The following is a 23,098-nucleotide window of genomic DNA, read 5'->3' on the forward strand; positions in this document are numbered from 1 at the left end:
GGATTCGAAAACAGTAAAACCCAAATGTTTAACCCCGAGGGAGTTGTAAAATGAGCCTATTTCCAAAAAAAGTGGAGTATCCCTTTAAGGACCTACCAGCCTGTGCCTTCTAGAGTTTACCTTCATCACCTTTATTACACTTAAAAATCATGCATAATATGGGAAAAATAAAGGAAGAGTTGACATACAAAGCAGTCTGTGTCTTTGGGTCCGTAACAGCCTCCTGCACATTCCCGGTGGCAGCAGTTACTGACGTACGGACCAAAACAGCGTCCATCGCACTGCTCTGCACACACCGTCTTTGTCACTGTAACCACAAAGACAAAAGTTAAGCTTTCTCAGCGTCTGTGGAGTTTTTTGTATTTTTACTTTTTTGTAAATATGTCAAAAGTCACCAGGATACAGCAACAACCTTAAATCTATTATTTGTCAGACACACTGTGCAACCCCTCATCCGCCGTGACACTCTATGGAGCTGGATCCTCTTTAATTATACATAATTATGTAGTGAAAACTGAACCTGCCGTCCCCTGCCGTCCCTCCTTCTGTGCCTGCCACCCACTCATGAGAACATCACCACAGGTTGTGCCACAAGAGCACCAGGGAAGATCAGTGAGTTCCCAAGAGCAATCACTCGAGGTGCTTTTTACATTATAGACAGAACTCATGTTGACAGTTTCAATCTCTGAAAATGGTCTTTGTGTGTCAAACTTTGATTCAGCAATATTCCAATATATAGTTATTTTAAAGTTTATATGAAGTTACCAGATTTTTATGTTAATTTGACAACTTAGGCTAACATTTTTTTTAGGGCTGTGAAACGATTAATCGTGATTAATCGCATCCAAAATAAAAGTTTGTGTTTACATAATATATATGTGTGTAGTGTGTATAATTATTTTATATACATATATACATAGACACACATGCTTGTATATATTTAAGAAATATTTGCATGAACATACTTTTTATATATTTATACAAAATTTATATTATACATAAATATGGATATTTGATATATTAATTACACATTTGTAACACATTTTTCACACATTTTTTGAATATATACATGCATATATATATCTAAATATATACACAGAATAATTATACACACTACACACGCATATTATGTAAACACAAACTTTTATTTTTGATTAATCATGATTATTATCGATAATTTTATTCATTTATTTTTATTATTTAACCTTTCCTATATTGTATAATTTAGCTGTTTGTGCATAGTTTGTGTCAAAGTTACAAAGCACCATGCCAAAGAAAGAGGATCCCTCCAACAGAAAATACTTGCCTGAAACGTCTCGTTTGTAGTGCTGCCAATATTTCTGTGACTTAAAGGGTTAGTTCACCTAAAAAAAATTTATTCTGTCATTAATTAATCACCCTCATGCCGTTTCAAACCCGTAATCCATTTGTTCATGTTCTTTTTAATGAAATCTGAGAGCTTTCTGTCCCTCCATTGACAGCCTACGCAACTACCACTTTCAAGCCCCAGAAAAGTAAAGGTAGTGAAGACTTAATTTATAAAAGATTAATCTCCAATGTGCATGTCCCCTTAGGGTCACCGTACATTTCTGACTCACGGTCTAAGTGGTAGACCAATCACAACAGATTGGGCCAGCTGACCAATCAGAGCAAACTGGGCTTTTCGGAAAGGTGGGCTTTAAAGAGACAGAAAATAAAACAAAGCATTTCAGGCAGAGTGAGAAGAGGTGCTGCAGGAATGTTGTTTAAATCAAGAACATGTATACTAGCAGACCACATTAATAAAATCATGAAATTGTAAATTAGCTGATATGGGCACTTTAATATGATCCATAATCTTGTGACTTTAATCTTATATACTAAAACTAATTTATTAATTTGTACAGATTTGTTGCCCTATCAGAATACATGAAATGTCTGTAATTTCTGAGCTATGAAATCAATAATATAATACTGCAAAAGGGTCAAAGGTCACATCACACCGGCCTTAATATATTGAAATTTATGTGTGTGTGCATGTGTTGTGCAAGTTAATTGATAAAGCACTTGTTAAATACTCACAGCTTTGGCACTGATCCTCCTGAGGGCCCCAGCAGCGGCCGTTACAGGAGCGATGGCACCTTCTGCCTGTGGGATACATCGTATCATTAATCCTAAACAACAACAACACTACTCTAATTGCTCTGGGATTTGTCTCATACAATGTCCTCACTTACTTTTATCACCGACTAGATTTAATTGACTGTTTTATAATTACCAAGAGAGTTTGCTTGAGTGGGACTCTGAGTAACAATATTAGTTCAATTAAAAGCGATTATACTAAAGAAATTCTGCTATTTTCCAGGGATTGCAAAAAAATACAAATAAATAAAAAATAAAATAATATATATATTATTAATAATATATATATAATATATATTAGGGCTGTCAAACGATTAATCACGATTAATCGCATCAAAAATAAAAGTTTGTGTTTACATAATATATGTGGGTGCACTGTGTATAATTATTTTAGTATATATATATATATATATATATATATATATATAAATACATACATGCATGTATATTTAAGAAAAAAATATTTATATATAAAATATTTATATATATATATATATATATATATATATATATACAGTATATACATGAAATATTTCTTAAATATATACAAACATGTGTGTGTGTGTGTGTGTGTGTGTATTTATATATATAAAATAATTATACACAGTTCACCCACATATATTATGTAAACACAAACTTTTATTTTGGATGCGATTAATCGCGATTAATAATTTGACAGCCCTATTATGTATATATATATATATATATATATATATATGAAGAGTTCAGATGCAAAAGCCTCTAAATGCCATTTGAAATTTTGTTCTAAAATGACCATTTTTATCAAGCTTGTATATTTAAGTTCAGTAATTTCACTTAAATGACAATTAATAGGTAATCTTCATTGCCATTTAAGTGAAATTACTGAGCTTAAATATACAAGCTTGATAAAAATGATCATTTAAGAAGAAAATTTCAAATGACACTTAGAGGCTTTTGCATCTGAACTCTTCATATATATATATATATATCAATGTATGTGAAAAATTGATAGCGAAAATTCATGAAACATTTACTAAATATGAATAAATATAATAAATGTGTTTAATATACCACAGTTCAAAGTTCTGAGGACAGTAAGATTTTGTTTAAAGAAATTATACTTTTATCCAGCAAGGTCTCATTAAAATGCATCAAATGTGACAGTAAAGATATTTATATTTATAATGCTACAAAAAGATTTAAAATAAATAGTTATTTTGAACTTTTATTCATCGAAGAATCCAGAAAAAAATGCATCACGGTTGCCACAAAAATATTAAGCAAAAAAAAAAAAACTGGTTTCATATTAATTAATATTAATAATAAGAAATGTTTCTTGAGCAGCAAATCAGCATATCAGAATGATTTCTGAAGGATCATTTTCATCATGCTGAAAATTCAGCTTTGCGTCACAGGAATAAATTACATTTGACAAATATATTGAAATAGAAAACAGTTATTTTAAATTATTATTATATATATATATAACTGTAGTGTTTTTACTCTATTTTTGATCATAAGAGACTTTTTTTTCCATCCTCAAACCTTTGGGTATAATAAATAAATGTATGCATTATTTAAAAGTTTCATGACATTTTAAGGCATTTCACTGTGAATTCAAACTTTCACCAATATTTCATTATTGCTGTAAATATTGAAGGCCTGTTATAAATGTGTCTTAGAAAACAACAAAATATTACTGGTGTGGATCTTGAGACAAACCATGTTTTAATGTCAGTGCTTTCAGTTAATATATACAAACATGCATTTTAGTCAAGAACTTAGCAGTGTCTGTGAAACCGGGGATAAAACATTTTAACTAACTTCTTGTTTGTTACAGCTTGAAATTTAGCTTGTGAATGCAATTTGAGTCAATGCATGAACATTATAAATTATTTCAGTCCATTTTAAATCATTAAACTCATCCAAACACTCACATGTGTTGCCACTGTTGTTTGAGGGCACAACCAGAAGTTCAGAACGCGGGTTCTTGATGATGTCTTGCCAGTGGATGGTGTCAGCATGACACAAGAACTTGTTCTGATCCACATACACGCCTCCATTCAGGATTTCTACAACAGTGAAAATTCAAAGAGGGTGAATTAGGAATCATGTTCACTTGTGAATAACATGATGTGCCATTTAGCCCATTTCACAGCCTTAATAATGTTAAATAAACATGTGCATATCAAAGATGTACAGTTCATTTCAAGGACATCCTAAGGATATGACCCCGACTTCTCTATAAAACCATTTATAAAAGCAGTGTAATGAAAATAATCTCTTTTTTAGAACAGGATTTAAGAACGAAATCACCCCAATTCCCAAGTTAAGGAGCTTATAAAAGATCAAGCAAGATTATGAGCATATCAATGTGTCTGTAGAGATTGCAACATATGCTTTATGTGGAGGTAGTATATTTGAGCTGATACACCCTTTCAAATCCCTCCCTCTTGTTCCCCTATAAAAAAATATTACTGGGTTTAATGAATAGCCTCAGTTACCAAGAAATCAGTCATTGTGTGTATTGGTAAGCCTGCTTTAAAAAAAATCCATTTTTATCACAAATGTATGATGGTTCATAGCCTCCAACAACCTCCTGATGAATGAGACCATGGCTAGCTGTTTAAAATGGGTTAGTCCTGTTGAATTCGCTCTCAGAGGAAAACAAATAGGAAGTTAATGAAGCAATATTATAATTCCGACACTGGCTACCGCTTCATAATCAGTTAATGTAACTTTATAATTTACATAACTGGACAGTTCTGTTAGAACGCTTCAGATCTGCACAGGGTTTGTATACTGAACCAACACAACTGATTAGATCTCACCAGTAAAGCTTCAGCAAATATCTTCCAGTCCCCACTGTTTCTTGTTTTTAATTGCTAAGTCCACACAAAATGGGTAAAATGTATTAAAATGGATCTGAGTACTAGTATAAATTTAGCAGATTTCTTTTTCAATAAATACACAAAATGTTATTTGTAAATATTTGTGAATATGCCTGAATGCTTGAACACAACACTGTAAAAAAAAAAAAAAAAAAAAAAATTGGTTTAACTTAAAAAACGTAAGTAACGTGATTGCCTTAAAATTTTAAGTTCATTGAACTGGAAAAAGTGAGTTAATACAATGAAGGAGAATGATTTAATCATCAGAAACTCAAAATGATATGTTATCTGAACTAAATAAATTATTTAGGTTGATTCGACAAAAGAAAAAATGTTGTGATTACTACACTGTAAAAAATATTGTTGGTTTAACTTAAAAAAGTAAGTAACATGGGTTGCCTTAAAATTTTAAGTTGATTGAACTGGAAAAAGTGAGTTAATGCAATGAAGGAGATTAATTTAATCATCAGAAACTCAAAATAATAAGTTATCTCAACTAAATAAATTATTATAAAGTTGATTTGAAAAAAGAAAATATGTTGTGATAACAAATCTTGAAAATATTTTTTTACAGTGTATAGGAATGACATGTCATGTCAATATGCATGTTTTAAGGGTAGAAGTCCCTAAGTTATGGTACTGACCCCATTGACAAGCTTAAGGTTGAATTTATACACATTTTGACAGTGTCAATATCTCATATAAACCCGCCGAGTCGACCAGCATTGTGAGATCACCATGGTCTCATCCCTGCATTCAAAATAAACATGACACATTCACTTCCTTTGAGTGAAAGTGAAATATTGAAATTTCCTTTCAGCAATTCCATGATGATGGAAGTGGAGTGTGCAGGGGGAAAGGTTGAGACTGTGAATGGAACAACAGACCATACGGATTCATTTTTAAAGAGTCACTTTTGACATTCACACAGCTGGAAACCCAACCCGCATGAGAAACACTTCGCATCATTAACATCTCTTTGATGAGTTCATCTGCACACAGTTCGCAAAGAAGGTGGCGAAAAACCAGGAATACATTCAACAATTGTAATTTTAATGAGAATGCTATCAATTTCAAATGATAGTGCTTTTGAAGAAAAATTAAAAGGAGGGAAAAGATGAGCTAATCAAAATATATTATAAAGTCATCTGAAGGACAAGAACTCATCGCACTTGCGGTCCTTATCGGCCCGAGAAATTGAGCGACATTATGGCACCCCTATTAACGTTAACTGTCTGCCTCCATCTGTAAACATGACTCAAACGATTCAAAAGCACAATTAACTGTGGGTCAGAGCTGAGCACAGTGCAATATTTCTTTATAAAATGAAAATCGTAGACAAATATATACAAGAATAAATATATACAGTAGGCCTAAGCTAAAAAACCCTTAACACAAAAAACAAGCATAACAATAACAACTCATTAACAATAATCATAAACAAGAATTATATAGCAGGGTAGAATAGAATAGAATAGATGTGCATATTACGGTGTGTTTCGAGGCAAACAAACTAAATCAGAAATTAAAGTAGAAGCATAAATTCAATTTCACGTTTAAATGAATATGCAGCTGTGCCATAACCAATTCATGTTTTTTACAAGACAGAAGACAAGTGAGAAAATATTGTTCATTCACTCAAATTAACACAAATTGGAGAGCTATTCTTGTCAGACTATTACGATGCATTTTAAGTGATTAAAAAAAAACTGCACCTCATCTTGATTATTTATTTATTTTCTTAGATCTGACGCAAAATGCAATCATTTTGCATACCTAGAAGAACTGGAATTTAATATTAAAGCCAAATTAAAACAGTGTCAAAACCACTAACATTTGAAAAATGATTCTCATTTCATTCTGTCAGTGTCCATTTTTACATGGACAAATCGTCTCCAAATGGCAGATTATAATCAGGAAGATGCAAATGAGACTGGAAAACCTAAAGGACAGGTCACTAGTGCACATATGAAGAAAATAAACCAGGCAATCAGTTAAGCACAGGCATTCACTGAAAACCTTCCTTTATATATATATATATATATATATATATATATATATATATATATATATATATATATATATATATATTGTTATTCATTCACAATAACCTTTAAAAAAATAATAAAAAAAATGATATGATGGGAGCTTAAAAAAATAAGCAAAATCATCAATATGATCATTGTTGTTTACTTTAGATGTGAAATATAACATTTAAAACAAACCTGAAACATTTTTAGTCAGTCGCTGTCTGCCTATGACCAACATGTAAAATACGGAAATGGATTTTGTTGTGAGGAATATATACAGTACACTCTAAAAAATGCTGGGTTGTTTAACCCACATCTGTGGGTCAAATGTGGACAAACCCAGCCAATGGGTTAAATTTTTAATTACATTTTTAACCCAATGTTCGGGTTTGTCCTTATTTAACCCAAAGTTGGGTTAAAACAACCCAGCATTTTAAGAGTGTAGGTTTTGGTTCTTACTCTGAAAGGAACAAGTCTGAAGTAGACTTTTTCCAGGAGGAACTTTTTCATTGTTCACATGACAGCAATTTTATTCATTGAGTAATCCAAACAATATTCTGTCATACTTTGATAAGGAAAACATTTTCATGCTGAAACTACAACATTTCATGAACAAGAACAATTATTGATGCATGAATCCAATTCAGTTAGAATGACAGCAAATTTCTGACACCATTTTCCAAAAAACAAACAGTGCAATCTCACAGTACTATTAACTCCTACCCAAATGATACACTCAAATAATACACAATAAACATTCTCCACTTCGCACAGCATGTGCTCCCGCAGCGATCACAACTGTCTTTGAAAGCGAAGAACTTCTGTTCAGTTTGTCGCTACTATGAACGACCCTTAATATCCTCTACTGAGGCTTCAGATCATGATCCACAGCCCTCTGTCACACACACACACTCCACACGTCCACATTCACGAAGCGTCTCATTATTCAGCCTCACAGGGAGGGGAGTTTGGCTTGTGGAGATAGCGGAGCGTCCCAGAAATCACACCTAACAGCAGGGTCTCTAAACAAATGTATACCTTCAATGCAATTTAAAGGAGTAGTTCACTTTTCAATAAACTTTTGCTGATAATTTACTCACCCCCATGTCATGCAAGATATCCATGTCATTCTTTCTTCAGTCAAAAAGAAATTAAGGTTTTTGATGAAAACATTCCAGCATTTTTCTCCATATAATGCACTTCAATGGGAACCAAATGGTTCAAGGTCTAAAAGACAGTTTCAGCGTAAACTACTGTTCAAAGGGCTTTAAACGATTCCAGACGATGAATAAGGGTCTTATCAAGCGAAACGATCGCTCATTTAATAAATAAATAACACAGTTTAAGTTTTATAAGCTCAAATGCTCTGTACTGCGAACTTGTTCATCAAAATGAACAAATCTTTTTTGACAGAGAGTCACAAACGTGATCGTCTCAACGTCTCAAAATAAATAGTCCTAAAGCGAAGACACTTGTTGCAGGTCGCGCCGCTATGTTCTTCTTCTGTTTTTTTTTTTTTTTTTTTTTTTTTTTGACGCGCTGAACACCGGTATGTTTATGGAGGTCGTGGGATTTCATGTGTTGCGTGACGTCTCTGCGCCCAAGTAGCAGTGATTCACCTTAGCAGCGGTGCTTCGTCTGTGCTTCCCCCTAATATAGTCCCAAGTCAATATCTGCCTAGGAAACCGCCTAGTGTTAATCTGCGTCGCTATTTGTACTCGTTGTGAATACGCAGGCCACAAGAAGTAATTACGTGGGTTTGTTTATTTTTTTTTAATCACATTTACTCAGGACATGCTAGCTGGCAACAAAGGATTCCATTCATTGTGCTAAGCTAAGCTAGCGCCGACCCTGTCAAACTAAAAGAATGCATGCACTGAGACAAAAATGCATTTGCACACATATCTAAATGTAGGAAAGAATGAGAAAAAGCCATATTTCAAAAAAACGGTGGAGTGTTCCTTTAAAACAACTGGAGATATTATCTATTTTGTAATTATTTTGTGAATATTTACTAGTATTTTTTTAAAGTAAATAAATGACCCATTCCCTCAAACTTTCACTTTACTGATAACTTCGGTTTAAGATTTGCTGACATTAGCTCAGATTCATGGGGGAATGCTTTTAAAAAGTTGTGTTTGAAGCTCTGAGATTCTGTGTAGTTTAAACATTTTGCTGCATAATGATGATACTGGATCCATTATTAATGGAGCTGTTCCTCTCTCAGCCTTTTGAGCAACAGACCGGTGAGATGGTATTAGCTCTGCTCTCTTCATTTCATTTTAGCCTTTTCACACATGAGTTCTAAATTCCCAGAATAGCTCGGTCAGCAAGAGTTGGTTTTTTTATTTTATTATTTAATATTGTGTGTGACATTAATATAAGCATGATTACACCAATATATTGTACAATTATTGTAAAAATGTAAAGATACTACATACTATGTAATAATAATGAACATAATAAAAACTTGTATTTTGTAATTAAATTATACAACACCTTTATATGAAACTTGCTCAACACTTAAGTAGACAATCTACTAATACTCTACTGATGGTTGACATGTAGTTGCAAAGTTACTTACAGTTAGTAAAATGTCCGGACCATCGAAATAGTGTAAACCGGCTTTTAAATCAGGATGTCAATAAATCTTCTATTTTGTCTTCATATTCCTTTATATTTATTCATAACATGAAATGTAATAGAGGTTTCAAACGACATATTTTCAATGATGACAATAAGCTACTGTTAATGTTGAAAACAGACATTGTGATTGTCTTTTTGTGATATATCCAAGTTAAACAGCTTCTCAAACCAGAATAAAATGTGTGGCAGGAATTGATTTTGTCGGTCGGGATTTGATTGGCTGGTTGGAGTTTGCAATTGGACGATTTTTTATGAGTGACAAGTTGTCTCGCCCTCACGCGAGTAAACATGCCATCAGGCTCAGGGGAAGGGCAGGGCAGGGAAGGGAAAGGAAGGGCAGGGAAGGGCAGGGCAGGGCAGGGAAGGGCACGGAAAGGGCAGGAAAGGGAAGGAAAGGGCAGGGAAGGGCAGGGAAGGGAAGTTATTTTGATTAAAGATTATGGGGGCACATGAATAAAAAAATGATGTGCACAAATAAATCATTTCTAATAAATAATGCAATATTCCATTAAAATGCATTAAAGAGGTCAAAAACAATGCCATTATATCTTTAACATCATTGGCCAAAATGGAGGAATCTGTAAATAACAGCCTTTTTCAGATTACAAGATGATTTACCTTTATATTCAAAACAATGTGTGGACTGGCAATCTATTTTGTGGCCACTTTAGCCATCGTCATAGTCTGGCTTACCAGCTCTATCCCTCCAAAGACAGTAAAAAGATTGAAGTAAAATTATCTATGTGGTGCAAATATCTGTCAATCTCCAAATTAAGATTGTTTAAATTCATGTTTGCCTGTTCTGGGTGCCTGGACAATCTGAAGGACCGTAAAGCAAGATATTTGTAATACTTCATGTGCATATGTTTATAGGAACAGTCAAGTATACCGTACATAGAATTTGGTCTTGTGCCACTGATATGCCATCAGGGTTACGCCACAATATCAATATTAAAATATTTTCTCTGTGATGCCAGACACAGATATCTGTGTACATGTCAGGATTGCCTAATATGTGTGGAAAGGTTGTGTTTATATAAAGAATATTATCCCTCAAAAGCAATCATTATGTAGCACTGGAAATACACAATGACAACACAAGAAGGAAAAAAAGAAAAAAAAGAAAAACACTAACATTACTGTGGGGTAAATAAGACTAGAACGACCTCCACCTTGAACTAAGGGGAATATGAGCCAGCCAGCATTACCTGGTGGACGGATGAAACCTGAAAACATGAGCCTTACTGATGGCTAAGAGTATGTTGGGGGATTTTACACCAAGAAAAAAACATTTTGAACACCCTAGCAAGCACAATTGTTCACAACCAGGGGCCCGGGACCCATTACATCCAAGGGGGCTGCAGATTCACTTATAATATTTTAAATGAATATATTGTTTGTACAATTAATTTGAATAATACTGCAAAATACTGTAGGAAATATCTTATATCTGGGTATATATGTTAAGTGCCTTCAAGTGAAAAAAGATTGAGAGCTAGCAATTGACCCTTCGCAAAGACCCGCTAGTTTCAACTTTTCAACTTCAGTTAGTTTGAGCATAAAAAAGATCTACAAGGTTGCAAAGCTCAAAGTCCACTCCAAGGGGAGGTATTTTATTTATTTATTATAATTTCCTGAAGATTATAATCTGTATGATGCACATTTTACGAAGAACAGCAGACAGACAGAGTGCAATGCTGGTGATATGCACAAAAGCTTCTCTTGAAAGACATGACCATTTCTATTTTGTCAGGACAATCTGTTGTCTCTTTGCCTCTGCTAGGATGCTAATATGATTAAATGGTGGATAGAATTGTATCTGTAAGAAAACTACAAAAACTGACACTCTGAAACGTCCTGTGAAATCCATGCTTGAAATCTGTTTAGCACGATTCTCTTGTCCGTTAACATTGTCAGGGTCTTTTTAGAATATTATGAGCAGAATATTTGTAATTTTTTTTATATATATATATATATAAAAATAATATCTGCACCTTTAAGGTTTGCTTGAATTATTTACTTTGATAGAGTGAAAGAAAAGTTATATTTGTGCTGAAGTGACCACATATATAGTATGAAAGCTACATGCCATCAGTAAAGGATAATAAGAACAGGGATAAGACGATGAACTATATTTTATATAAAAGGATCCATTAAGCATCAGTGTGCTGTCTCTCAGAAACGAAGATGCATACTTTTATCTCTTTACCAGGAACACTGCAGGATTGGAGTAATGGAATAATTCTAAGAAAAAAAAAATATTTTAGAAGGTAGTTGCAACCATGTATTATACACAGGGACCCAACCATAGCACTTTGCAACACAATGATAGTATTATTTTAGAACGTTATGAGTCATTCAGGGACATTAAATTATGTTATATACAGTATCGGTAATTTATGAAAAAAAAAAGTAAAATCTAAGTTTTATGGCATTTCTATCTGAATATATATATTTAATGTTTGTTAATGTTACTAACAAGTTGATGTAATTATTGGAAGATCATAATGACTATAATAAATCCAACTTTAACAAAGTAACTAAACCTCAAATGTATAGTCTATAAAAAATTAATTATGGCAGAGAGGTTGTGTCTGATCGGCATACCGATGGCTTTCTCTCTCCATTTGATCTCATCCTTTACCCCTTTGGGTCAACAAAAGGGCCTTAGGCATGGGAAAACATACTTAGAACACTGGTGTGTGTGTGTGTGTGTGTGTGTGTGTGTGTGTGTGTGTGTGTAGGGGAGGGAGTTACATTTTTATTTTATTTTTTTGCCTAGCAACATTCTGACACACAGCAGATAGGCAGCTCAACCATCAAAACATACACGTCCTGTCAAAGAGTTGTGTACTGTAGCTTCTTCAACAAAATATGTTTCTGTTAACTCTCAAGTAAAACCTTGTAGATCCACTCTAAAATATGATGAACAACCTTATTTGTTAATTAATGTAGATTTAATTCCAGAGATAATCACAGCTCATGTGATTAAATTGTCATTATTCAGTAAAGAGGGGAAAACAGCGGCAACAAAGTTATTTCTTAATGCACCCATGGAACAGTCCTTAAAGGGATAGTTCACCCCAAAATGAAAATACTGTCATCATTTACCCACCCTCACCTATTACTCACCCCACTGACTTCTTCAAAATATCCTCTTTTGTGTTCAGAACAAGAAAGAAATTCATACAGGTTAACTTGAGGGTAAATGATGACAAAATTTTCATTTTTGGGTGAACTATCCCTCAGATGCTAACAGGCTAACAGCTTATACCGGTAGGGGATTAACGTCACAGTTCCAATAACTCAGGACATTAAACAGACCTTAATTCAGGATTTAGCATTAAGCTTTATTAGTAGTAAACCTGTAGTATTTTCGAATTACCATGCTTTCCACCCTCATATCCCCTGAGACGAGAGATTTATGTATTTTTTGTCTGGAAAAAATCCCCCGATGACTGAAAAATCGTCATTTTGCATCATGGGAGGATTTTTTTTGGCCAGAGGCTAAAGACTACAGTCAGTAGTAGGGTCTGTCCCGCATTTTCTCCACCCGCCCATAGAGGATGGGATCTCACTCAGAATGAACACATAGTGTCAGCCATCTTTTTTTGGAAGCTAAGCTAGCAGGCTCTTGTTTTGTGGAGAAAGCTGAGTAGTAGGTGTTAACATCCTCTTTTTCCCGGACATGTCCAGCCGTCGACATGTCCGGACATGTCCGGACATTCATTGTTTACATGCACAGCTTTTGTTTCAATCTAACTGAATTGATTCTGATTGGTGAATCTGAATGTAGTGTTTACATGAATGGAAATGTAGTGCTTACATTGATGTGCATTTTAACATTACTAAGAAAATTCCCGCTCCTCCGTGAGAGATACGAGACGGGTGCGTCTCACAGGTGTCGCTCATCGGTAATCACGCCACCGGCCTCGCGTCGTTCTCCCGCGGCCCTCACTCGTCCTGCTCGCCACAGTAAACGTAATGAATGGTGACTGTAGAACGCATTTGGGCGATCTCGAAACACATTTTCGGCCAGATTCATCATGGAAACTCGCTAGTAGCCTAGACTTGTTGTTTAACTACTGCGCTCTGTTGCCGGTAGGCGTGGCCTCCTAGGGCAGCGAAGCAAGTGCATTCTGGGAGTTGTTGTCTTTCATCCACATAAGCCAAAAATACATTTTCTGGCTTTTCTCAGTCTAGAAAGCTCCAAATTTAGAAATAATTTCACATTTCTTCTACATAAATGACCCATTTTAAATACACATTCATCTTTCCAGAGGTGAAGTATCCCTTTAAAGAGAACATGACATAGTTCTACTGCATGAGGACTGCAGATGTGGCCGGCGCAATAAACTACAATGTCCATAATGTACTGTCAGATGCCTGAGACAGTGCTACGGGAAGACAGGAGGGACAGCTGATTTAAGAGTTTAAGATGCTAATGCACATAACATTTTTAAATGAAAACATAATGTGATTAGCTGATTGATTTATTTTAGTAAAAAAGGGGGAAAAGGATGATCCATTCTTTTAGAAATCTGATGTGGACCCATATGCTCGTTCATGTTTATGTCTACCGCACAGCAACGAAGACCATAGACAGACAGATATACCTGTCAGGTTCTTGAGGCCGAGTTGTTTAAGGCCGAAGTATCCATCTCGTCTGTAGTTGAGAAAGATGGCCAGAGCGTAGCGTCCTTCATACAGTTTAGTTCCGCGGATGATCCTCAGGTTCTCCAGAGGAAGATAGTCAAACTGGTTCAGAGCCACCAACACGTAACCCGTCACCTCCCGGATAGACTGCGGAGATACAAATACTTCCAGTTAGACATGATTAACAATTTAAGCTAAACATGAAATTCAAATGATCCGTTTTGTGAAATGTAGCAAAAAGTGAGCTTGTGAGATCTTTCGAAATTATTCATATCTATCTCACGGAACATACTATGTCCTTAGGCAGAGATTTGTCCTCTAATTTCAGTTCCAGAAATGCCCTCGGTGATCACGGCGATTGAGCATCACCAAAAAGGACCCCCAACGAGACAGCCTTGATATAATTTGAAGAGATAATGGCCCAAGAGAGCGCTGGACCCTCCCTCTCCACACCCACATCAATCATGTTGACATCCAATCACTGTTTCACACTGAGTATCATTAGCAGGCACAGTGGACAGGTCTATTTCACGCAGAAGAAGTGAACGTGATATCGGACACACACATAGTGCTGTTGTAGTCACGGAAGGACACGGTGACAGCTGTCACCTGCCAGTCACACGCACTGGAAAGCCAATGAGATCATTTATATACTGCTGTCTTAAATGCCGGATTCTGATTGGTCAGTCACGTTAATTAATAAAATGCCTGCTTAACATTTACCATTAAAGGAATAGTCCACCCAACAAATATCAATTACTCACTCGTCATTCCAAACTTGTATGACTTTCTTCTGTGGAGCATAATTTTTTATTTTTTTTAAAAGAATGTTGGTAACCAAACCGTTTCAGTTCCCCTGTGACTTCCATTATTTTCAGTCTATAAAATGGAAGTCAATGGGAACAGAAACTGTTTGGCTATCAACATTCTTCAAAATATCTTATCCTAGTAGAATTTTTGGACATACAGCGAGGTACCGTTGGTAATACACCTGGAAATTTGCATCTCTCTACTGTGATAAGATTGTAGTAGTTTCTGTCTTTGTATTAGTGTCTTTATAAATCAGTCAAGTTTTAGGATAATTATTATGGAGGAGTCCATTCAATTCAAGCCATCTGCGTCTCAAGTAATAGTTGTTAGTAGATGAAGTAGTCTTAAATCAAGCATATCTCCTAGTGTGGGCAGAGAGATTGTCATTGTCCTAACGTGACACGAGAGACAGTGAACAAAGGATGAATTCTGTAATCAGTAATTATCTTGATTATACCTTTCATACAGGCTGACTGATGAACAAATAACACATCAAAGCCTCACACTACAGGAAAAAAAAGAAGAAAAAAAAACATTGGTTCAAAAAGAAATTTTGCACTAATGCTTTCTCTTTTATACCATTTTCACCATTTTGGCTTTGTACATTTTCTAATAAGTTTAAACATATCATATGTTCAGTAACATCCACCAGTGTCACTAAAGAAAATACAAACCAACACAACACATTTAGAAATATTATTAGATTAAAATTTAGATCCATATATTTTCTTTGGAATCAAAAACTGATGAACTATTCACAAAAACTATCAAATTGCATTTTGAAAATAAATACCTAGTTCTAGCTTGAAACTCAGATGGCTCTTATTTCCTAAAAAAAAAAAAGCCAAAAAAAGTCCCCTGACTTGAAATTTTCACTTTCTGAGTTTTTTTAATCTTGTATCGCCTCGTTATTACGTCATAACGAGGAAAGGTTACCTCCCCTTTCTCTGCTTTGCGATCAAAAAACAATCTTTCCACACAGCGCAAGTTCAAGAGAGTTTCACATGTAATATGTAGCTATTTCATAAGCAAGCATGTCAGCCAATCACAGCAGTGGGCGGTTACACTGAATCCCACAGCAGACACGCCCCTTCAAACAGAGCGTTCAAATCAGAGGCTAAAATCAGGCTAGGAAAAATGCCTTTTATTACTAAATTATGACTATTTTTAATCTAAAAAAACGTACTAACACTATAAGGGCAACATTATTAAAAAAAAAATAATAACCTCATGTCAGGGGACCTTTAAACTGTATAGTTATATAAAGCACATATACGTATAAAACAACGCTATACATTTTATGTTACTTTCAAAATCTCACTGATGTTCACCTTTATACCTAGACATGCATTGAAAGCCTGGGGTTTTGTAAAACCGTTTCATACATTACAAACAACACTTGGCCCAAGCTCGGGTCACACACTGCAAAGACACAGTAGAAGATATGTGTAGCTGAAATAGCAGTGTACCAACTGGAATCCCAGCAATCAAACACAGCCAAGTTCCAAATGCTCGCTTACAATATCCATCTTTTTTTTTTCTTGCAGGCATCATTAGATTGTAAAACCAACGTATCCCCCTCCCCTTTAGTTCTGGAACCATACAATAGTGTCTGTATTTTGGAAAATGCTAAAAACGACACTCTTACAAGTACAAATCTCTCAAACAACAACCAAACATCTCTGCAGTTTGTATTTTAGTCTTGGATTCCTGCACTAATAGTGTGAAAAAGAAAAGAAAAACCATTGAGCAAATACAGTTTTCTACAACACTTACTGGAGGTGAGCCTTGTTATCATCAACGCTGAGCGAATGTGGTAAAGATAAAGCTGAGCGGGCAGCAATCACTCGTTGTGAATTCCAGCCCAAGAGCAAACAATATAAATGTCAATGTTAAATGCAATCTATTTGTTCCACTTTAGCAGCAGGTGACATAACATGTGCTTGATCAAAACCATCTGTGACAGGGTAGATATTAAAAAAAATCCATGGAGAGAAACAAGTCAGTTGAACGTCTGAATATCACAAACACAAACCCTTGTTATAGACCTTTGTCTGAGGATTCGTGAGTGTTAATCACTATAACCATGTGGATTTTAGACAATCTCCATTTAAGAGACCCTACCCCAAAGGGAGGTGCTTAATATGTTAATCCAGCCTAAAGGATTTATGTTAAATTGATGTATGCAAAAAGAGGCCAAGAACATCCCACCTCGAAGTGGCTTTTATTGTCTTTTAATGGGATCGAAAGCAGTGAAGCTCAAAGTTTACTTCATTTTTTACGCGTAGGATATGCGTAAAGTGTACAGATGTATCCATCTTAGCCAACTCAGGTGACGTCATTCCCAGCTATGACATCCCTCGTTAAACCCCGCCCCTTTTTACAATCAACTACATATTCGCATTCAGATCTACCTCCAAACAATCAACAACCGAACCGATGTATTGAACTAAGTCTCCGCCCTACATTTTTCATTTCTGATAATCCATTTCATTTGGATTTGCGTCACAATATGGAAGAAATGATCTGTTCCTAAATATGTCACTTTTAAAGTAATGGACTTCAATGGGAACCAAACGAATCAAAGTCCAAATGAGAGTTTCAGTGCGGCTTTAAACAACACCAGACAATGAATATGGGTCTTTAGGGCCCTTTGAGTCATGATTCGAAAAAAGATTTGTTCATTTTGATAAACGAGTTTGAACAGGAGAGTCACGAACGCTCATCACAGAACAGACCAAGGCGAGCATTTGTGCTTATAAAACTTTATTCATTTTTTAAATGACCGATTGTTTCGCTTGATAAGACCCTTATTCATCGCCTGGTGTCGTTTAAAGCCCTTTGAAGCTGCACTGAAACTCTCATTTGGACCTTGAACCGGTTGGTTCCCATTGAAGTCCATTATATGGAAAAAAAATCGTAGAATGTTTCATCAAAAACCTTAATTTCTTTCCGACTGAAGAAAGAATGATGGACATCTTGGATGACATGGGGGTAAATTATCAGCAAAAAAAAATTTAAAAAGTGAACTACTCCTTTATGATCTCCTTTAAACCTCGACTCACAATAATATACTTCATTATTGTGGACAAACACACAAAAAGCCTGAGGTTGCTTTATGAATGTACAATGGACGTGATTTAAACTGGTAGCTTAAACGGTCAGCATTCCCCCTTGTGATGCAAGGAAAGATGGAGCCTTATTCAGATAAATGGTGATCGTTCAATTATAATTCACTTTTATAGCCATACCTTTTAATATAATGGCAATCATGGGAATTCCTGGTGCCTGTAATTGCTCTCAGGAAATTATTTCACCTCCGAGACCTTGCCACAGTGCTGTGTCGGATCTAATAAGAAACTGCGGAGGCTAGAATGGGAAACAACAGTGGCTTTCTAAAATAGGACAGAAGTTAATACTAACTGCTGATACGTGATCATTTTTGCCCTTTACTTTCAGAAGGGTTAAGATTAAGTGCAACCGGGGTCAGAAACTGCATTATAATAGCCTATGAGAAGGAATAAAATCAAGGCCTTTATTTTAGTTCCACATTAGCTTATGCAACTTATTAGGTGTGCAAAACTGAATGATGCCTACTATCTAGATAGCTACTACAATTCAAAAGTTTGGAGTTTTTTTTATTTTTATGTTCTTTGTTTTTTTTAGGTATGTACATACAGTAAGTTTATAACCAAGCAAATGTATAGCCACATCACCATGCATGAACTCCAATAGTAGAGGACAAGCTGTTGGCCTGCAGTTGCCAGCAGCATCTCAAACATCAGCTCACCTTAGTCATCCTCCCATCTGTTTACCCACTAATAAGAACACAACTCCACACTGCTGCAGGGCGTTGGGCGCAGAACAATCCATCATGCAGTTCAGTTCGTCCTGACCCTATCTATTTATAGATGGCCTATGCATTATCACAAACTGAAAAGTTTAACAAGGGTCTGGTCTGTGCTCGAACATTTGCTGCAGGAGAAAATATTACCCTGTCTGTAGATTAAAAAAAAATAAAAAATAAAAAGCAGGAAAGTAATAATAATTTACTAGGAAATCCTAGGCTGGATATAGCAATAATGGTTTACCCAGCAGGCCTGTTTCTTGTCTCAACGAAACTTTCAAGAGTGAAATTATTAGAAAAACAGTTTTTAGTGCCAGTGAAACTGTGAATTATTAGCTCTGTTCCAAAACTTAGTGAGCACAGGCACACTTCCAGTTCAAAGGCAGTTCCAAATGAGAGGCAACTTCTTAGATATGTACTTTGTTTTGACAAAGAAAGCAGCATTGCATCTTTTGCACATAAGGGAATCCCTAAATGCACTGAAAATTTAAATAGTGAGAAATTAAGATTTTAAATATACCCTACACTCAAAAAAACAACTCTTTGAATGAAAAATCATGGAAAGGTTTTTCACGTAATTAACTTGCTTTATTTCAGCATTATGCTGTTATTCCAATTGAATGTACTTTCATTGAGTCAACTAATGATTATTGTCAGTGAATTCAAAAAAGCTCTCTGATATGATTCAGGTATTCAAATTCACAATATTCACTCATCCAATACAATAAAATGTATTTTAATGTCACATTAATAGATTTCTAGTGTTACACCCCGTCTATGGGGAACATGAAATAGTCAACGAGGTGCGAGGAATTAGAACAAAAAGTTATTTATTTTCTTAAATTGGGACATGTGATTCAGGAGGTGACAAACCAAAATAACAAACGAAACGACCTTAAATTTACCTCCTGAAATTTACCCTGAAAATACAGTATCAGTCAATATCAGTAAACCTGTCTCCCTAACCAAAAACAGAGATTAAAAAGTTTACAATAAAGAAAATAATGGCATCAAGTTCCCTACTTTCCCAAAGATAAATCAGTATTTAAATCGGGCAAACAAACTGAAAAGTATTTAGTATAAGTATTAACTACCAATAACACTTGTTAGCATCTTAAATTTTGATCTTCATCAACCAAAGCATTTGCTCTCTGAAAGTATTGCTTAGTCTTCAGGCTAACCAAATGTTCCACTCTTCTCCACAATGGTAACCCACTGTAATTTAAATGGTACTAATAATCGCAATGTAATTGAACATTAAACACAATTACGCACTATAAAGTCTTCCTCTTTTCTCATTTTCTCAAAAAAAAAATAACACTTTATTTAGACATTTATTCTCTCTTAATTCAGCCATATGCAAAGCATGCTGGGAACTAACAAGCACAGCCCGGTTTCAGTTAATGCGACACAAATCATTAATGTAATCCCAATGTAAACACAAACAGATTGAGTAAACTTTAAAGTAGATTGAACACAATCAAATTAAGTTTGGACAAAATGTATAGAATTTGTGTTGCTTAAGCTCGTTTTAAGTAAGTAATTTCGACAAACAGCAAAAATCTTTTTTTTTTTTTGAAGTGCATTAAAATAATTTAATCTATTTATTTTAATTAATCATTAAAAAGAGAAAGAGAGAGAGAGAGAGAGAGAGAGAGAGAGAGAGAGAGAGAGAGAGAGCAATATATAAGATCAAAAGAACAGCATTTATTTAAAATATCGATTTGTCAATTTAATATTCCTCTGGGCATAAAAGTAGCAATTTATTAAGAAAAAAAAATGTGTATGTTTTATGCTCCTAAATTTAACATTGAAGAGGCTGATTCATTGTTAAAAACATTTTAACGTCAAACACTATTAGAGTCAACTGTAAGTAGAGTCTCTTGGTATTTGAGATGCTGCCTATACAGAGGGTTCAAAAACTAGTCACGTATGAGGTTCCATCTCTGTTTGGATGCTGTCATAGAAGACAGCTGTCTATATTGGCAGTACACAACAAGGCAGCTCATTAAATGTTGGAGCAGAACCATTGGATCACATAAACAGGGCCATGGGATAGCAGAAAACTGGTGAAAAGGCCACCTAAATCATGCTGTGACAGTCAGAGTACTGCAGAGAATAACACAAAAATACAGGTATTAATGAAATTCATTATCAATTTAGAACATATGGGCTATTAAATGACATAATTATGACTATTATAACACAGCTATTCTATGTAGCTCGGTAGTTCTGGGTCATAGTCTGTAGGAGGAACCATTTGAACATATATTCTATTTATGCACAATTATATGGCTGGTTAGCATTATAAAAAACTGTAAACAAACTTTTGCCCTAAATAATCCTATCATGCGGGAAACAAACAATGCCAAACATCTGATATTAATAAATCAGCAAATGATTAACACTTAAGGCAAGGTACATAATGATCAAAACATGAATCCAACTCAAACATACTTAAACGGCTAATGCTGTAGCATTGCAACGAGTTAGTGAAGTGGAAGCTATAACAAATGAGTCGCTTGAAGCTCGCAGTAACACTCAGCCCTGCACTGAACCTGCCTAAACCTCTCACGGTGAAAGAGTGATAATGAGGCAGAGCTGTTAGCCCATCACAGTGATTAATACTTCCTCTAACAGACTCTCTGGACAGTATATCACTGAAAACCCTTCTTTCACATTTTATTCCAGTGTGAAAATGCAGGCTGTCTAAACCCGAAGAGCAGAAATCCAGGAGTCGAGTGGCTTTTTGTCTCCCTCAATATTACAGCCTCCGTTTAAAATCTCTTGTGAGTGTGCAAGTGGCCCTTACACTGAGTCACACAGAAAGCTGTAGATAGAAAGGGATGCAGAAAGCATAAATTGAGAAAACAAGAAAATGTATTCCTGTATGGAGCCATAAACACCAAGCGAATGGGTTCGATCCCTAGGGAATGCATTAATTGGTAAAATGTATTAAATGCAACTCTTGCATTTACCATTTCCTGTTGATGCAGGACGTTTGAACAGGCTACGAAGGGACACATGCCTGTTCTTTTAAAATAGCGAATCACTTGATTTGCTACTTGCTGTAAGTTAGAGACAGGAATAGTTCAATCTAGAGAACATTTGATTGGACAAAAACTTGGATATGAACATGAACAGTCTGTTTTCCCAGACTAGAAACATTGTACATTTGAAGTATGTAAAAATAAAGTCTATTATTTGCAACAATATTATCATTATCTGCGTTGCACCGTTGGGCCGTTGCATCTGCTTTGGGCCGAACTGTTCTAAAAACGGCAAGGGGCGGCTCTGATTATATTTCCACTAAAGATTGGTTCGGTTCGGCAAAGCATGATTACAAACCATTGGCCAGGAATTCTCACCACAAATCTCCATTTGAATGATTAATTAATTTCAATAAATCTGATCATTCTCCACAACGAGGGTCGCCATTTACATTTCAAATCGTCTTGCACACCTCTCTTTTTGGTCTCAGTCCTGCCTATAATCTGCACAGAAAGCCAATTTGGGATTTTAATTTTAGTAAAAGTACTGAAACTTAAATAAAACATGAAATAGTGAAACAGAATAATCAATTAATTCAGGTGCACTCTACAAAATGCTGGGTTGTTTTAACCCAATTTGGGGTAAAATATGGACAAACCCAGCCATTGGGTTACATTTAATTACATTTTTAACCCAATGGCTGGGTTTGTCCATATTTTACCCAAAATTGGGTTAAAACAGCTCAGCATTTTTTAGAGTGCACCTGAATTAATTGATTATACTGTTTTACAACACAAATGGGTTGCAAACACCATTTCATGTTTTATTTAAGTTTCAATACTTTTACTAAAATTAAAATCCCAAATTGGCTTTCTGTACACATTATAGGCAGGACTGAGACCAGAAAGAGAGGTGTGCAAGGCGATTTGAAATGTAAATGGCGACCCTCGTTGTGGAGAATGATCAGATTTATTTAAATTAAACAGCCCAGCATTTTTTAGAGCGTGGATGAGATGGCTTGGTGATGTCAGCCAAATGAAAAGTTATTGAGGAGAAACTTTTTCTTCTTGGGGATATAAAAAATGGGAACTGATTAATCATGCACTCTAAAAAAAAAAATACTG

The 23,098-nt window shown here is 35.1% G+C and overlaps 1 protein-coding gene across 2 annotated transcripts in view; it reads right to left on the reverse strand.

Moving 5' to 3' along the window:
• Positions 1 to 23,098, reverse strand: part of LOC120460532 (receptor tyrosine-protein kinase erbB-4) — a 147,548-nt gene that overhangs the window by 42,661 nt on the left and 81,789 nt on the right. For both annotated transcript variants that reach the window (XM_039648348.2, XM_089132535.1), the window contains exons 3-6: positions 14,287 to 14,473; positions 4,041 to 4,175; positions 2,062 to 2,127; positions 189 to 307 (exon numbers count right to left, since the gene is read on the reverse strand). In XM_039648348.2, the coding sequence (XP_039504282.2) occupies positions 189 to 307; positions 2,062 to 2,127; positions 4,041 to 4,175; positions 14,287 to 14,473 (507 nt within the window). The remainder of the gene's footprint in view (positions 1 to 188; positions 308 to 2,061; positions 2,128 to 4,040; positions 4,176 to 14,286; positions 14,474 to 23,098) is intronic.

Source organism: Pimephales promelas, chromosome 6, assembly GCF_988280905.1.
Source record: "Pimephales promelas chromosome 6, fPimPro1.hap1.1, whole genome shotgun sequence".
NCBI classification, from domain to species: Eukaryota; Metazoa; Chordata; class Actinopteri; order Cypriniformes; family Leuciscidae; genus Pimephales; species Pimephales promelas.